We start from the raw sequence: 17600 nt of genomic DNA on the forward strand, positions 1-17600 counted from the left end.
CATAATAAGTTAACAACTCGTCATTACTCTTAATTTCAAGGTTGTTTTATATCAAAATCAGCGTTATAGGTTTGTGAGCAACCCGCTGAACCACCAATATTATATGCCATTTCTGCAGTAGAAATTATGTGACCTGCTCTGCTACCGGACGCCCTTCCAGTACAATTATTTCTCGTGTGTCCTAATTGACCACATGTAGAACACTCTTTTATAATTGGACCCTTGCCTTGGGATGGAATGCGGTCTGTGTTTCTTGGCCTGCCTGGCTGACGTTTATCCATTATAGGTGGCTTAACAATCATCAAATCATCGGGGATCTCCCATTCGGATGGCTTCGGCAGAGGGTTTATTGATTCTTCATATGTTTTCCTCAGTGTTTCGGTAAGGTAAGCATTTAATGCAAACCTCGAGCAGTCTTGGTAATTGTTCACTATTAAACATCTTATGACATGACCACAAGGTATCCCATCAAGTTGCCAATGCCTACATGTACATGTCATATGTTGAAAATCAACAATCACATTTTGTGCCCCCTTTTTGACCTCGCATTTCGTATTTGAGATCATGCGAACATCCCATTTGGTAAAAGTTTTCTTGTTTTCTTTTACAACTTCATCCGCCCAAAGGGTAAGTTTTGTTGTTGCTTCCGCTAAAAAAACAGCCAAAATGAAGAAGTTAAGATCAATAACATCAAAACTAATAAAACATTAATATGACAAATTTACTTAATACCTGCAAAGTTACGTCTTTGAAACCACCATTGTTGCATTGTAGCACGAAAAAAATCGATCAACATAAGTATTGGCACCTTACGTGCGTGTCTAGATAATGCATTTATAGACTCCGCACTGTTGGACGACATAAGATTGTATCGGTTCCCTTTAAAATGTGTCATTGACCAGGTTTCTGGATTTATACTTTTTAAGTACTCCCATACTGGTTCTTTTGTCTTTTTCATAACATCCATGGCAGCATCAAAAGCATCAACTGTGTACGCCCTACACGCCTCCCAAAAAATTCCTTTAACCGTCTTACTCTTGCCGAATCTAGATACTATGTTGAAATATAAATGGACACCACATATTCCATGATGAGCGTGAGGAAAAATGTTGGCAACGGATGTTGCTATAGATGGAGACCTATCAGATATAATTGTAAGCTCCTGCATATTTCCTATGCAATCATGTAGTTTTTGAAAAAACCATGTCCAAGAATCGGTACACTCATTTTTGCATATACCATATGCAACCGATAATATTTGGTTTTGTCCGTCCTTAGTAACTGCAAGTAACATGGTACCTTTGAACTCGCCCTTTATGTGAGCTCCATCTACTACTAGGGTCGGCTTACAAAAATTGACAAAAGCGCGTACCTACAATACATTGTATATCTATTCAAATACACCAAAATAAATATTAAAAAATTAATATAATATGATAATACTAACCGAGCAACCGAGTGCGACGTACAAAAACTCAAAGCGATCATCAGCATCTGTTTTAATATGTGTGACAGTACCCGGATTATGTTTGGCCAAGTTGTGACAATACGCCGAAAGTTTGGTAAAAGAATCCTCTTTCGTACCCCTTAACGACAACAATGCATATTGTTTCGCACGCCATGCCTGATGGTATGAGATATTGATATTCAATTGAGCATTCATATCATTAACAATTTCTTTTCCCCGATAAACTCTACTATAGTCTTCAGCCAAAACATCAGCAACATATTCACCCAAAACATATTTGTTTGCTTGTCGATGATTAGGTTGCAACAATGTTGAAGAACATGTGTGTACATCAACAAATTTATTCACTTGGAAAAGTCCATCAGAATTTTTAATTGCTTTTGCTCTTAGTAACCAAGAACAATTTTTCGAAACACACACAACTTCATACCTTGATTTGGTGGATCTACTTGTCCTCGTCTGGAAACCTTCTCGAAGACATTTTTTTACCAATACACCGCTTTAAAAGTTCTTTGTTCTTAAATATGCTCTCACATTGAATCTTTTGAAGATTCATGTCTACCTTCTGTGTTGGGATATCTTCATTAATATCAACTGGCCATGCTGGTACAGGGGGCATACGTTGAAAAAGTTTATCGGGAAACTTAGCTTTAACTTCATCACCCAACTCATCTCTATCGGAATTGTTTTGTAGCTCGGTTATATCTAAACATACATCACCAACATCAACATAATGCCTGTAAACATGATTTTTTCATTTTTTTGACTTGAATTTTTTTCTTTTTACTTTTATCTACCACACGCCTATTCATAAGTTTAACTTCTTGTTCGGCAACATCATCACAACGACCACCCACATGATTAAGATATGTACCAACATCATCATCACCAATAGACTTGTAATTCTCAGGATCCACATAGTGAATAGGTGAATAACTAACATTAACATTTTCAGCAACACTGTGAAACTGAGGTACACTAGGAGTAGTGAAAGTACCTATCGGATCGTTGTTCCCTTTATAACTGCATAAATTACCAACAAGCTGGTTTCCAATTTCACCACCCCATTAACCTCCTCAACTTCATCAACCACCACAAACACTTTCACAGCCCTTCCTCCACTACATTTGATTATGTTTATCACCATTCTAACATCCATGTCTTCAACTATAGCTATATAATAATTTAATTCAGGATGGTGGAAACGAAGACTAATTCTATGTTTGTCTAACAAACCAATTTTGCTTCTTACCAAAGATACAAAATCACTATAACTAATATACTCAGAAAATATCAAAGCAAGTTCAGAAATACCTCCCTGTGCACATATGTATTCCAGATTAGTTCCATTAACTTGCTATCTCCCACCGGTTACAAGACAAACCAAATATTCAATCATTTTTTGAGCAAATTGTAGAGAGAGTTCCTAAACAAATAACAACCAAAATGATATTTTTTCTACAAAACTTTTTATATAGCAACATGATTTCATAGTCAAACTTAAAAAAAAAAAATACAAAAAATATCACGATTTCGCAGATAGAGTGAGAGTAAATCGCAGATGGATCTATTCCATTTGCGAATTCACCCCTATTTATACAGCAAAGAAATTAAAAAAAAAATTTAAAACCATCTGCGAAAGTACAAGCACCTAAAGCACAGCTGTGCTTTAGGTGCTTGTACTTTCGCAGATGAGAAGGTCATTTCGCAGATGGGACCTTCTCATCTGCGAAATCGCTGGCTATTTTTGTAATTTCGACTTTTTTTAGCTATTTTTATAATGCAATTAACGTAAATGGCTATTTTTGTCATTTTCAAAAACAAATAAAACTGTCGATAATATATATAACGAACCGGTGGTAACCAGCGGAGCTTTACAATACTGAACCGGACATACAAACTGATTTCAAGTCCAAAACTGACTCAATGCTGTACTTTATTGTTAAATTATAATTTTTCTGGACTGATATTACAATACTTGAAACTATCTGGACTAGAGCTACAAATTGAGCAACACCCACAAGGATTAAATTTGTAATTTACTTAATTAATGTTTTGGTTTATATGTGAATATAGTTCAAATAAATACACCGTTTAACCTGCCGGCAGCCCACCCCACTCGCGTCAACACCACAACTTCCATCAATTCTAAGTTGAACCTGCTGGAATTAACTTTTGTCGAATATGGAGATGGAGATGGAGATGGTGACGGATCTTGTGACTGCTTTAGAGAAGGCAACCGTAATGGCAAAGCAGCTTTCATCCACCGCCACAAACTCTGCAAAAATCTACGCCTCCCTCCACGCCGCTCACCGCCAGCTCTCTCTCTTCCTCTCTCACGCCGCAAAACCCTCTGCAGATGTAACTGATGGTGATGATGCGCCGATGGAAGTTGCCGATGAGGAGCAACAAATGGTGGATGGAGCAAGGGAGGAGGATTCGAAGATGGCTATGATTGATTCGGTGGAGGAACGGATGAAAAATTGCTTTGTTCAGAAGAAAAAGCGGCCAAAACGGCCGTTATCGCCGACGTGGTTGGCCGCTGGGGAGCAGAGGCGGTGGTTGGAGTATGAAAGTGAATCGGCTAGGGTTGGAATTGATTACGATCCTCATATAACGAAATTGAGAGCTTTGGATCTGATTTATCAGTTCCATTGTTGAATCCTCAACGATTTAGGTTTGATTCGTTACCAGTTCCAGTGTTAGAAAGTATTCTCATAGGATGATTCTATTTTCAAGCTTGAAGAGTGTATTACAAAACTCTAGCTATAGAAACACATAATTTGGGAATATGCTACATGCTTGAAAGCACATTGTACAACACCTTAAAGGTGTGTTCTTACATGTTAAAAATAGGTTTACCAATGTTAACCAACGAATTATTTCAAACCAAGGTGTATTGGTTGTAAAATTATTATAAATGATGACAATGATAATAATGATTGGAAAAACCACAAGTTCAACTGTTCAAATGCAAATATCAGATTAAAAAGAAAGATGATATATGGCTAATGTTTAAGCCATATTATTAAGTCTCAATTCTCAAACAAACAATGCATGGATGGTTACAACTTACAACAGTTTCTTTTACAATAAGAATGGTCAAATCTCAACTATGGTTTCTTGAAAGTTAAGAAACACTTATACAATACCATTTCTAACACTGCATTCTTCACAGATGAGAATACTTTCTAAGTACAATTTTCCTACATATGTTGAAAAGAAATCCTATAATTATAATGTGTTATGAATACTCGATCAAATTATGCAACTTTACAAAATCTTGTGGTGTGAGTTCTTCTGGCCTTGACTGCATTAATAAACAATGCTTGTGTAAAAAAAATTGTTTTAGGATTAAAAAAAATGGAAATTTTCAGAAAAGTAAGTCGCTATATTCTGGGTTCATTAACGATAAAGTCGTTATTTTAACAGAAAAAGACAAAATAGATCCTAGAATATACGGACTTTTGTAAAAATTTCTCCCAAAAACAAAAGATAGCAAGAAGAGAATAGTTACAGTAGCTGGGAGACCAATATTTACAAGTGCTTCCTCAATCTCAAGGGATGATGTTATGTGTTGGAGTGATTTACGCAACATCTTCCGCTTCCCATTGAACGCAGAATTAACCTAAAAAATAAAAATACCCCACATTTTATGACATATGAGAATATATTTGATCAGACTATTGATTGAGGATCTTGATAAAGTTTTTCTCAAGATCTAATAATAATAATCATATACCACATTTTTCAGATCCAATCTTGATTTTAGATCAAGAGAATGGGAGGGACCCTTTATGATATCATGAGTAGTGGAAAAATGAAAAATTGACAAGTAGAAACCATTGAAAAGAAGGCCTTGGTTGATGAAACTTGGGGATAATCTACTTCTTGCTTCAGTCTAAACACAACAACAGCTGCATCCACCTATAAATATAATAAATAATTAATTTTGTTAATGAGAATTTATATAGCGAGTGACTATTGATTATCTACTCCTTGTAAAATTGTGTATGTAGTAGTAAAATAACAGTGACTTTCCGAATCTCCAATAACAGTGACTCACATCTTGCATAAGATAGCTGTAACTGTGTATGATTTTGTAAAGTGATGGTTTCTTATTAATTACTTAATAAGTAACTAAATAGAGTCAAAAGATTGCTTACTTTGGGTTGAGGAAAGAAGTTTTCTCTTGGGACCTTAAATTTATATTCAGGATCTGCAGGAAAAAAAAAAAAAAAGATGAAAACGTACTCCACCCTAAAATCTCCAAAACCAGGTCAATGTTCTCCTTTTTATTTTGGTTTTCATATGAACACTTGTGTTACCTGAATAGAAGTTTATGAAGATATTGATGGGTCGATACTCAGATGTCCTCAAGGATGCATCCACCATGCGCAAAGCAGCTTCCTCCTGTTCAATTCAATCACAAAATCATACCAGAAAAAAAAAAAAACATCTTCTCTCTCTCTCTCTCTCTCTCTCTCTCTCTCTCTCTATATATATATATATATATATATATATATATATATATATATATATATATATATTATAAAACAAAAATATCACATGAATGACATGAAAGAAAAATACAAACCTGGAGCAATAATACCACTTCTGAGAATACATCGCCCATTGGAAGAAGCTGTTTAACTACATCACTACTTATATTAAATGGTATATTTGCAACTACCTGCAAAAACAATAACTTATTTTGTCAAAAAAAAAAAAAAAAACACCCGCAAGGAGAATATAGAATGTATTCAAGCATAGAGAACAAGTTTTTGACCTTTGCGTATGGTTTTGAATCTGAGGAATCACTTCCCATGAATGATGACAAATGTGATCTGAGGTGGCATCTTGTAAAATCTTCTTGTATCACCTTCAACAAATGTGAACATTAAGGTAGAGTTTAACTTATTTAAGAAAAGAAAAAAAAACAAACATAAGTAAATAAATGTGTTTGTTACCTTCACATGGTGTGTACTTGCAAAGCGTTCTGTTACAAGTGCAGCCATGTAAGGATCCTACACAATACACATTACAAAGATGAAAAATGAGATCTTGAAATGTTACATTATTATGTGATTAAAAGATCAAAAAGGAAAAACCTTTTCAATCGCGAGAATTGTTGCACCAGATTCAACAAGAACATTGGTGAGAGAACCAGTTCCTGGACCGATTTCAAGCACCACATCACCATCACCCACATTCGCAGCATCAACAAGCTGCTCATTTACTTCATTGTTTACCATGTAATGCTGCATATAAACAAAACATTAACAACTACTTAAGTATTAACTATCACTCTCTCCATTTTAAAATACTATAGAGAACCAAATGCTGACACTTTGGTGTAAACCCAAACAGTTTTCAGATTGATTTGCTTATACTGATAACTTGTTCTAAAACTCAATGACGTTAAACAACTTGCCAAAAGAATCTTATCTTTACAAGAGCTTCACCATTGTAACTAATGCAATCAATTCCTGTCAGAAAAGAAAGGATTTGTGCTTAAAATTTCCTACAAGAGCTTTAATTAAAGCATTTCGTATCTTGGGTAGCTAGCCATTCGATTTCAAAGATTCAAAATGTAGCTTTTCTACTACAATCAACACAACCCACCAACTGTTCGACGAAATTCCCACAAAAAAATAAATGCACATCACGTACTTATTCGCCCAAAGAAACTGAAAAAGAGTATCGAAATTAGCTCTAACATAACAAAAAACTATGTTTCTAACATAATTTCCGTCGTTTTAGTGGGCGACAGCAGTCTAATAAACCGTTCTTTGCAAGCACAAAAATGCATAGCAAAATACACCCAAAACTCAAAAAAATCACCTGGCCAAGGGCTTTCCGAGGGATACGGCCTTTGGAGTTGAGAGCTTTGAGAGTTGAATGGTAGTCGTCGGGTTCTTTGACTTTGATTCTGGTTATTTTGGGTTTGATTCTAGGTTTATCAGTGTTACTACTTGATACACCACACACAACAGAGTGGGATCTTGTGTAGTGAAGGGGAGGAGCAGATGAAGGCACTGACGGGAGATTTTGTAGCAGAAGAGTCATCGTCTTCGCCCAGAAAACTTGGTCGGATTGAACGAATTTGCGAGAAGAATAATAATAGTTATCGACCCGTCCCAACTCCCATGTTAAGCTGTTAATGCAGTTAATGACATTTGAAGTCACTTATTTAGAAAAATTTAGAAACGACTCATAAATAAATTATGAAAAAATATAGTCTCCAAATTATTAACAATTCCTCTAGGTTAATGCCAAAAAAGCATTATATATATAAAAAGGAAAATGACTTAAAATGACAACCAATAACACAAAATTTGTTCTTTAGGTCACTAAACTTTTATTTGTATAACCAATATTTTATTTTGATTTATAATATCAACGATTACGATTTTTATCGATTAAAATGATAACGAACATAGTCATTCCCCTTGCCACATTTAACTAAAACTTTTTGTAATCATTTTTCTCAAACAACAGCCGACAACCATCAACAATGTCATAGTGTTTTTGTGACATTGTCATTTTAATCGGTAGAATATATGTAGTTGAAATTGTGGTTTGAGAAAAAAAAAATACTATAATAGCCTATTAGTTAGACGTGGCAATTGCAATGACGGTGTTCGTTGTCATTTAATCAATAAAGTTGTAATCATTGTGTAACATCCCAAATTCATGACAAAAATTTTCAATTCTTAAAACCATTCAAATTCATAAGTTTTACAAAAACAAGATTCCAAAAGTCACTACCACATGTATTCCAAAATCGTAAATCATATAAAAATCCAGGATGATGTGCACAATTAGGCATTCGTTTTGCCCTTGTCCGCTAAAATACCTGAAACCATAAAATCAAACTGTAAGTCAAAACTTATTGAGTTTCCCCAAAGTACCACACACAACCCAAACAGATACACATATTGCATGTTGGGTCCACAGTCTCTCGACTGGAGTACCTGACCCACAATCTCCCGACTAGATTGCCCAATGGCCTGTAGTCTACCGGCTGGATTGCCCCTGGCCTTCAGTCTCCCGACTGGATTGCCGCCAACTCACACCATGTCTACTAGTGTAACATATAGTTGAATCGGTAACTGCTCTGAGCACTGTCTGTAACAACCCGGAATCTCAGGTATTGTTAAATTATGTTTTTGGGGGTGATTTAAGAGGGGACTCGGCGAGTTGGAGCCTAGACTCGCCGAGTAGGATCGCAGACTTGGTCGCGGGTTCGCGACTGGACTCGACGAGTCCAGATATGGACTCGGCGAGTCGACGCTGTTCAGCAGAAACCCTAACCGTTCGGTTTTGGATCGTATATAACGCCTCTTAGGCCGTCATTTTCAGTCTTTTGGTCGATTGAGAAGAACCCTAATCGCTGTGGACGTCTAGAGCAGGAGAGAAAGCTTTTGGAACTTGGAGGAATTGGTTAGGCAAGAAGAAGAGGGATTTGGCCAAAGGAATATCAAGGAGGATCGAGTCCTGAGATTTGGGGGACACAGAGAGTGCGTTTTCAGGTAATACTCGGACCAATTCTGTTATTTTGATGTGTATGTGAGTTTAGGGTTTATGAAACCCATTTAGTGATTAGATGGGTTATTATGTTATTACCCAAACGTTTATACCCCAGTAATAAGATGTTTAGAAGTCCAGAAAGTCCCATGATTGTATATCTCGGGACCATACGTAATTTAGGAAGCAGTTGCTCGTCTGCATGGCATGGACTCGCCGAGTTGTTCTTCAGACTCGGCGAGTAGCTTGAAGATTTACTGGGACTCGCCGAGTTGTTCTTCAGACTCGGCGAGTGGAGTCGGGGTGGACCCGCGATTCTTCCAGGAGTAACTCGTCAGGTCAAGGAGGATACTCGACGAGTAGGTAGGGACTCTCAGAGAGTTGGAGAACGTTTAGACTCGCCGAGTCGCCTTGGCACTCGCCGAGTCCGGTCGAGTTGACCGTTGACCGTTGACCAGAGTTGACCTAAGTCTGACTTCTTAGGGATAGTCACACTTAGAAGATATAAGTGTTAATGAGATATGTGATGTTATAGGGAGGTTGTAGCTCGTCGGTTGTGCACGAGTCATTTCGGGATTTGCTATCGTTCAGTTTTCACGAGGTGAGTCTTCTCACTACACTGTACCCGGAAGGGTTTGATTGTATGACCGGAAGGTCATATATGATATGTGATATGTATGATTTATGTGGTAAGTTAATTGTTATCTGTGAGCTATGCATGTTATGTTATGGGCCGGAAGGCGATTATGTTATGGGCCGGAAGGCGTTGAGTTGAGGACCGGAAGGTCAGGGCCTGGAAAGGCGTATGTGTGTAAGTGTATATTGGGGAACTCACTAAGCATTTATGCTTACAGTTGTTGTGCATGTATTTCAGGTACTAGCGAGGACCGTGGGAAGGCGCCGGCGTGATCGATACACACTAAAGACCGCTTTTATGATCTTGGGATTTTGATTATTTGTATTTGACAGAACATTTAAACTAATTATGCCTTGTTATGAGTGGAAATAAATATATTTTTAAAATGAAAAATTTGTTTGAAAATTTGAGTTGTTACAATTGGTATCAGAGCCTTGGTTTGAGGGATTCGGGTGCACCTTCGGGAGTAGCTGAACTCAAACCGAGGATTTGAGGAAAACTTTTAAATAAAGGCATAAACTTTTGTAAATGGTTTCGTGGTAAACAAGAAAGAAGCAGTGTGTACGATCAGTCAGCGCCCGAACGGTAAAAAATCCCCAAGATACCTTACAATATTATATGATATGAATTGTTATGCATGCTAGAGGGCTAGGTATTCATGATAGGACTAGAGTGGCCTGATTTGTGATGCCTTAGTCTAGGGAAATTGCCTATATGAGATGCGTTGCTAGTATGCGGGTAGATAGTGCATATCAGAAATAGAGTACTCACTATCCGGGGTTTGGGGAGGAAGACTTGGGATGAATGTTGATGCGGTGTGGTCGGTAGTATTGGGCCCGTACTACCGAAGACACCGGGTCAGTAGGAGACCCAAGTAAGAATCCCTGGATATCGGGGACTGAGTAGGGTTGCGTATCGAGTACGATTATACTCGGTGGAGTCTCTGATAGTTTTATGTTGTATTTCAGAGACATCATGGTTAGACCACGCCACGGAGCGAGTACGAGCGGTGTGAGTGACGAGGATATTCGTCAGATGATTCACGAAGAGGTGGCGGCAGCGATCCGGGCTGAGATCCCGGAGATGTTTGGGTCTATTAAGACCACCCTGATGGAGACATTCGATGAGCGGTACGCCGCGTTGACTGAGGCTGCAACCGTTGCAGCTACCGCAGCTGTGGCCGCTGCTAGGCCACAGGGAGGTGACTCGTTGCTGTTCCGAGAGTTCAGCAACACGAAGCCACTGGAGTTCGATGGGACGCAGGATCCGATTGCTGCGATGAGGTGGATCGCAGACATAGAGGGGTGCTTCTACACGTGTTCATGCCCGGAGCACCTGAGGGTACGGTTCGCTTTGAACCAGCTCCGTCTGGGAGCGAAGGACTGGTGGAAGTTCGTGACAGCGAACTTCACTATGGCAGAGACTACAGCAGTGACATGGGAGGGGTTTACTACCATGTTCAGGGAGGAGTACGTTCCCCCGGTGGAACGGGAACGATTGGTTCAGGAATTCTTAACCCTCAAGCAGGGTACTGATTCGGTGGCGGCGATCACGCGGAAGTTTCATGAGAGGGCAATGTTTTGCCCCGAGCTGCTATCCACGGAGCAGGCTCGGATGAGCCGGTATTTGGGTGTCTTGAGGAGGGATATCCGGGAGTTTGTGGCGAACTCCACCTATCATACTTTTGCGGAGCTTCAGGCGAATGCCCGGAAGCGTGAGATCGAGTTGGAGACTCAGGCCAGGGAGGAGGTCGAGTCTCAGCAGGCGGACCGGCGGCCGGCTCAGTCTCAGCCGGCAGCCAAGCGGATCAAGTCCGCCGATTCGAGGACGGGAGGCTCGAAGAGCCGCACTTGCGGGAAGTGCGGTAAGGGTCACGATGGGGCGTGTCGAGCCGGTGCTTGCTACAAGTGCGGCAAGGAGGGGCACATTGCTAGGGAGTGCCCCAAGGGGTTTATGGTTTGCTTTCATTGCAACCAGACCGGCCACCGAAAGGCCGAGTGTCTGCAGCTTCGTCAGGGATCTGCACCTATTGCCAGGACTACTGAGACTCGACCGGTGAAGGTCGAGGCCCCGAGGGCTCGTGGGAGAGCCTTTCAGCTGACTGCGGAGGAGGTCTGCGCTGCGCCCGACGTCGTGGCAGGTATGTTGTAATTCATGTATTTATTTTAATGTCGAAATGTTATGCTTATGTTACTGTATGCGTAGGTACTTTCCTTGTGAACTCTGTGCCTGCCTTAGTGTTATTTGACTCGGGTGCGAGTAGGTCCTTTGTGTCCTTAGCCTTTAGTCAGCATATCAGCGCTAGTTGTGAGTCGTTGAGTCGACCCTTGAGAGTTTCTATAGCTGACGAGAAAGTGATTTGTGCCACGGAGGTTCTTCGGGAATGTGTACTAGAGATTTTTGGGGTTGAATTCCCGATTGACCTGATTCCTATCGCGATGGGTGATGTCTGTGTCATCGTAGGCATGGACTGGTTGAGCCGATTCGGCGCTGTCATCGACTGTGAGCGTCAGTTGGTGACCATACGAGACCATAGTGGGGGAGTTCTTTCGGTGTACGGCGAGGGTACCCGTTCGGGATCAGCTTTTTGTTCGGCCGCCAGGGCGAGGCAGTGTCTACAGCAGGGCTGTAAGGGTTTTGTGGCGTATGTGATGGATACGCAGGTGGTTTCCGAGAGACCGAAGTCAGTTGAGGAGGTCCCGGTGGTGCGTGAGTTTCCGGATGTTTTCCCCGAGGAGCTGCCGGGAGTACCTCCTGTGAGACAAGTAGAGTTTGGTATCGATCTGGTTCCGGGAGCCGCGCCTATTGCTAAAGTGCCTTATCGTCTTGCACCTCCAGAGATGCAAGAGTTGTCCTCGCAGCTCCAGGAGTTGTTGGGGAAGGGATTCATTCGGCCGAGTAGCTCGCCGTGGGGAGCACCTATTCTGTTCGTCAAGAAGAAGGATGGTTCACACCGGATGTGCATTGATTACCGGGAGTTGAACAAGTTGACGGTCAAGAACCGTTACCCGTTGCCGAGGATCGATGATTTATTCGATCAGTTGCAGGGAGCAACTTGGTTTTCCAAGATCGATCTGAGGTCAGGGTACCATCAGGTGAGAGTGCGGGGGGAGGATGTCCAGAAGACAGCGTTTAGGACGCGATACGGGCATTATGAGTTTGTGGTGATGCCTTTCGGACTCACCAATGCCCCGGCGGTGTTCATGGATCTCATGAACAGGGTATGCAGACCGATGTTGGATCGGTCAGTGATTGTATTCATCGACGACATTCTGGTGTATTCTAGATCTAGAGAGCAGCATGAGGAGCATTTGAGGGAGGTCCTTGAGGTATTGAGGTCGGAGAAGCTTTATGCAAAGTTCTCCAAATGTGACTTCTGGCTGCGAGAGGTCCAATTTCTAGGACATGTTGTCAATCAGAAAGGGATATTGGTCGATCCGGCCAAGGTTGAGGCGGTGATGAGTTGGGAGGTGCCGAAGTCACCATCTGAGATCAGGAGCTTCCTTGGGTTGGCAGGGTATTATCGGAGATTCATCAAGGATTTCTCCAAGATCGCAGTGCCACTCACCAGATTGACCCGGAAGGGTGTTGCATTCTCATGGGGGCCCGAGCAGCAGACCTCCTTTGAGACACTTCGCCAGAGGTTGTGCGAAGCCCCGGTATTAGCTCTCCCAGAAGGGATGGAAGATTTTGTGGTATATTGCGACGCATCGATTTCGGGACTGGGTGCAGTGTTGATGCAGAGGGGTCATGTGATAGCGTATGCGTCGAGACAGCTGAAGCCTCATGAGGCGAGATATCCCACGCATGATTTAGAGTTGGGGGCAGTAGTGTTCGCTCTCAAGATTTGACGTCACTACTTGTATGGGGTTCGATGCACGATATATACGGACCATAAGAGCTTGAAGTATTTGATGGATCAGCCCAACCTAAATATGCGTCAGAGGAGGTGGTTGGATGTGGTCAAGGATTATGATTGTGAGATCCTGTACCACCCAGGTAAGGCTAATGTGGTAGCCGACGCGTTGAGTCGCAGGGCGGAGAGCACTCCATTGCGAGATGTATGCTTGAGACTGACTGTGATGACTCCAGTATTGGATGCTATTTGTGGGGCGCAGGCCGAAGCTGTGCGACCAGAAATGCAGAAGAAAGAGCGGGTCGTGGGGTTAATTTCAGAGTTCGTTAAGGATGGGCGAGGGCTTATGACGTTTCAGGGTCGGATTTGGGTACCGTTTGTGGGCGGTACGCGTATTACCTTGATGGAAGAGGCTCATAGATCGAAATTCTCAATCCATCCCGGTGCTACGAAGATGTATTTGGACCTGAGGAAAGAGTATTGGTGGCCCTGTATGAAGAGGGACGTTGCATGGTTCGTCGAGAGGTGCTTGACCTGCCGTAGGGTTAAGGCGGAGCACCAGAGACCGCATGGCAAGTTACAGCCATTGGAGATCCCCGAGTGGAAGTGGGAACAGATCACTATGGATTTCATCACCAAGTTGCCGAGAACTGCCAGGGGAGTTGATGCAATTTGGGTGATTGTGGATAGGTTGACGAAGAGTGCACACTTCCTTGCCATCAGCGAGGGTTCTTCAGCGGAGAAGTTGGCAGAGATATATGTGAGAGAAGTGGTATCTCGGCATGGGGTGCCGATCTCGATTGTGTCAGACCGTGATGTGCGTTTCACTTCCAGGTTCTGGAAGAAATTTCATGAGGAGCTGGGTACTAAATTGCATTTTAGTACCGCATACCATCCCCAGACAGACGGCCAGAGTGAGCGGACGATTCAGACGCTGGAGGATATGCTTCGGGCGTGTGTGTTAGACTTCGAGGGAAGCTGGGATGCATATTTACCCTTAGCAGAGTTTTCCTACAACAACAGCCATCATTCGAGCATTGGTATGCCACCTTTTGAGCTGTTGTATGGTAGGAGGTGTCGGACCCCCATTTGCTGGGGAGAGGTGGGACAGAGAGTGATGGGCAGCACGGAGATCGTGCTCCAGACGACAGAGCAGATTCAGCAAGTGAGACAAAGGTTATTGACCGCCCAAAGCCGGCAGAAGAGTTATGCAGACAGGCGCCGATCCGAGCTTGAATTTCAGGTCGGCGACTTCGTTCTCCTGAAGGTCTCTCCTTGGAAAGGAGTGATTCGATTTAGGAAGAGGGGCAAATTGGGGCCCCGGTATATTGGGCCATTTCGGGTGACTGCAAGAATAGGCCGGGTAGCCTATCGGCTGGAGTTGCCAGCGGAGTTGGGACAGATCCACGACACTTTTCATGTGTCGCAATTGAGGAAGTGCATAGCCGATGAGTCGGCAGTGGTTCCATTGGAGGATATTCAGGTGGATGCGGGCCTGAATTACGCAGAGAGACCAGTGGCTATCAGGGATCGGAAGATCAAGGTTCTGAGGAACAAGGAGGTACCTCTGGTATTGGTTCAATGGCAACACCGTAAAGGATCGGAAATGACTTGGGAGCCGGAACGTGAGATGCGGGAGCAGCATCCGGAACTATTTTCAGAATGAGACTTCGAGGGCGAAGTCTAATCCTAGCGGGGGAGAGTTGTAACAACCCGGAATCTCAGGTATTGTTAAATTATGTTTTTGGGGGTGATTTAAGAGGGGACTCGGCGAGTTGGAGCCTAGACTCGCCGAGTAGGATCGCAGACTTGGTCGCGGGTTCGCGACTGGACTCGACGAGTCCAGATATGGACTCGGCGAGTCGACGCTGTTCAGCAGAAACCCTAACCGTTCGGTTTTGGATCGTATATAACGCCTCTTATGCCGTCATTTTCAGTCTTTTGGTCGATTGAGAAGAACCCTAATCGCTGTGGACGTCTAGAGCAGGAGAGAAAGCTTTTGGAACTTGGAGGAATTGGTTAGGCAAGAAGAAGAGGGATTTGGCCAAAGGAATATCAAGGAGGATCGAGTCCTGAGATTTGGGGGACACAGAGAGTGCGTTTTCAGGTAATACTCGGACCAATTCTGTTATTTTGATGTGTATGTGAGTTTAGGGTTTATGAAACCCATTTAGTGATTAGATGGGTTATTATGTTATTACCCAAACGTTTATACCCCAGTAATAAGATGTTTAGAAGTCCAGAAAGTCCCATGATTGTATATCTCGGGACCATACGTAATTTAGGAAGCAGTTGCTCGTCTGCATGGCATGGACTCGCCGAGTTGTTCTTCAGACTCGGCGAGTAGCTTGAAGATTTACTGGGACTCGCCGAGTTGTTCTTCAGACTCGGCGAGTGGAGTCGGGGTGGCCCCGCGATTCTTCCAGGAGTAACTCGTCGGGTCAAGGAGGATACTCGACGAGTAGGTAGGGACTCTCAGAGAGTTGGAGAACGTTTAGACTCGCCGAGTCGCCTTGGCACTCGCCGAGTCCGGTCGAGTTGACCGTTGACCGTTGACCAGAGTTGACCTAAGTCTGACTTCTTAGGGATAGTCACACTTAGAAGATATAAGTGTTAATGAGATATGTGATGTTATAGGGAGGTTGTAGCTCGTCGGTTGTGCACGAGTCATTTCGGGATTTGCTAGCGTTCAGTTTTCACGAGGTGAGTCTTCTCACTACACTGTACCCGGAAGGGTTTGATTGTATGACCGGAAGGTCAGATATGATATGTGATATGTATGATTTATGTGGTAAGTTAATTGTTATCTGTGAGCTATGCATGTTATGTTATGGGCCGGAAGGCGTTGAGTTGAGGACCGGAAGGTCAGGGCCTGGAAAGGCGTATGTGTGTAAGTGTATATTGGGGAACTCACTAAGCATTTATGCTTACAGTTGTTGTGCATGTATTTCAGGTACTAGCGAGGACCGTGGGAAGGCGCCGGCGTGATCGATACACACTGAAGACCGCTTTTATGATCTTGGGATTTTGATTATTTGTATTTGACAGAACATTTAAACTAATTATGCCTTGTTATGAGTGGAAATAAATATATTTTTAAAATGAAAAATTTGTTTGAAAATTTGAGTTGTTACACTGTCTCTACAGGTCGCCTATACAATAAACAAGGACCTAAATATCAATCTACTATTTAAAATACCCAAAATGGCCTAAAGTCAAATTTGGTCAAAATCAACGGTCAAAAGTCAACCTCCAGTTGATTGTCACGCCGTGGCCACTAAATTAAAAAAATAGACGAGTCTTAGCCCAGTCGCCACATCGTGGCGATCTAAGGCCACGTCGTGGGCACTGGGTTCCTAACAGCTTAATGGGTTAAGCCGTTTTCTTCGATTCTAAGGTCTCTAAAGCTCATATCTAAATCAATATTATGGTCTAACTGGATAAAGTTTCCAACTTTATCCCATTAGACCTCCACGAGGTAAGGATTCCACTCCTAGATCCAAAAAAGGCAAAATAGAACTTGACTTAATTTATTAAGCACTTAATCTTAGAGACTTCTAGTTCAACACTTCTAGAAAAGTTTCTAGCATCATAAAACATCATAAAAAACCTTACTTTCCATACATGCATGTCCAATGCATGTATTGGACTCTTATAAGGTCAAAATGAGGGTTTTTGACCAAAAATTCATGCATAATACTAAAACTCATTACTAATCCAGATCCAAAGCACCAATTGCCCTAAATGGCTTGTAGATTCATAAAGTTGTAAACTTTATGAGATCTCACCGCCTAACAATCAAGAACATGAAGATTTAGGGACAAAAATCAAGATCTAACAACCTATCATGATAAAAATCAAGTCTTGGACACTTACAAAGATCTAGAAGAATGCTACAACAAAGGATGAGGACTTGCTTGCTGAATCTTAGCTCACTTCTTCTTTCTTCCTTTAATGGATTTAAAGAACACCAAAACAAGGTTTAAACAAAGGAGGAGGGAATTAGAGTCTAAACATGACATATTTACTTGTTAAACTTTATTCTCTCTCCTTTATTTATAAAGTATATTTTTTTATTTCTTTTATTCTAATAAATTAAACGGGTAAAC

The 17600-nt window shown here is 41.9% G+C and overlaps 2 protein-coding genes across 3 annotated transcripts; one reads left to right on the plus strand and one right to left on the minus strand.

Moving 5' to 3' along the window:
• Positions 1–3652: 3652 nt before the first annotated feature.
• On the plus strand, positions 3653–4129 carry LOC111912835 (uncharacterized). Its single transcript, XM_023908558.1, has one exon. It carries the CDS (start codon positions 3653–3655, stop codon positions 4127–4129), a length of 477 nt encoding a protein of 158 aa, XP_023764326.1.
• A 324-nt stretch (positions 4130–4453) lies between these two features.
• On the minus strand, positions 4454–7638 carry LOC111912865 (ribosomal RNA small subunit methyltransferase, chloroplastic). 2 transcript variants are annotated; one of them, XM_023908596.3, is made up of 10 exons: positions 7313–7636; positions 6580–6729; positions 6439–6495; positions 6258–6350; positions 6066–6161; positions 5797–5881; positions 5635–5687; positions 5312–5395; positions 4986–5096; positions 4454–4778 (listed from the first exon to the last, which is right to left on the minus strand). In XM_023908596.3, exons 1-10 carry the CDS (start codon positions 7535–7537, stop codon positions 4713–4715), a joined length of 1020 nt encoding a protein of 339 aa, XP_023764364.1. In that variant the 5' UTR covers positions 7538–7636; the 3' UTR covers positions 4454–4712. The 2 variants fall into 2 exon arrangements, 1 of the variants encoding a protein (XP_023764364.1); XR_002857366.3 differs by having other exon boundaries at positions 4752–4778; positions 5211–5395; positions 7313–7638.
• Between the last annotated feature and the right edge of the window lie 9962 nt (positions 7639–17600).

The sequence above is a fragment of the Lactuca sativa genome, chromosome 7, assembly GCF_002870075.4.
Source record: "Lactuca sativa cultivar Salinas chromosome 7, Lsat_Salinas_v11, whole genome shotgun sequence".
Taxonomy (NCBI): domain Eukaryota; kingdom Viridiplantae; phylum Streptophyta; class Magnoliopsida; order Asterales; family Asteraceae; genus Lactuca; species Lactuca sativa.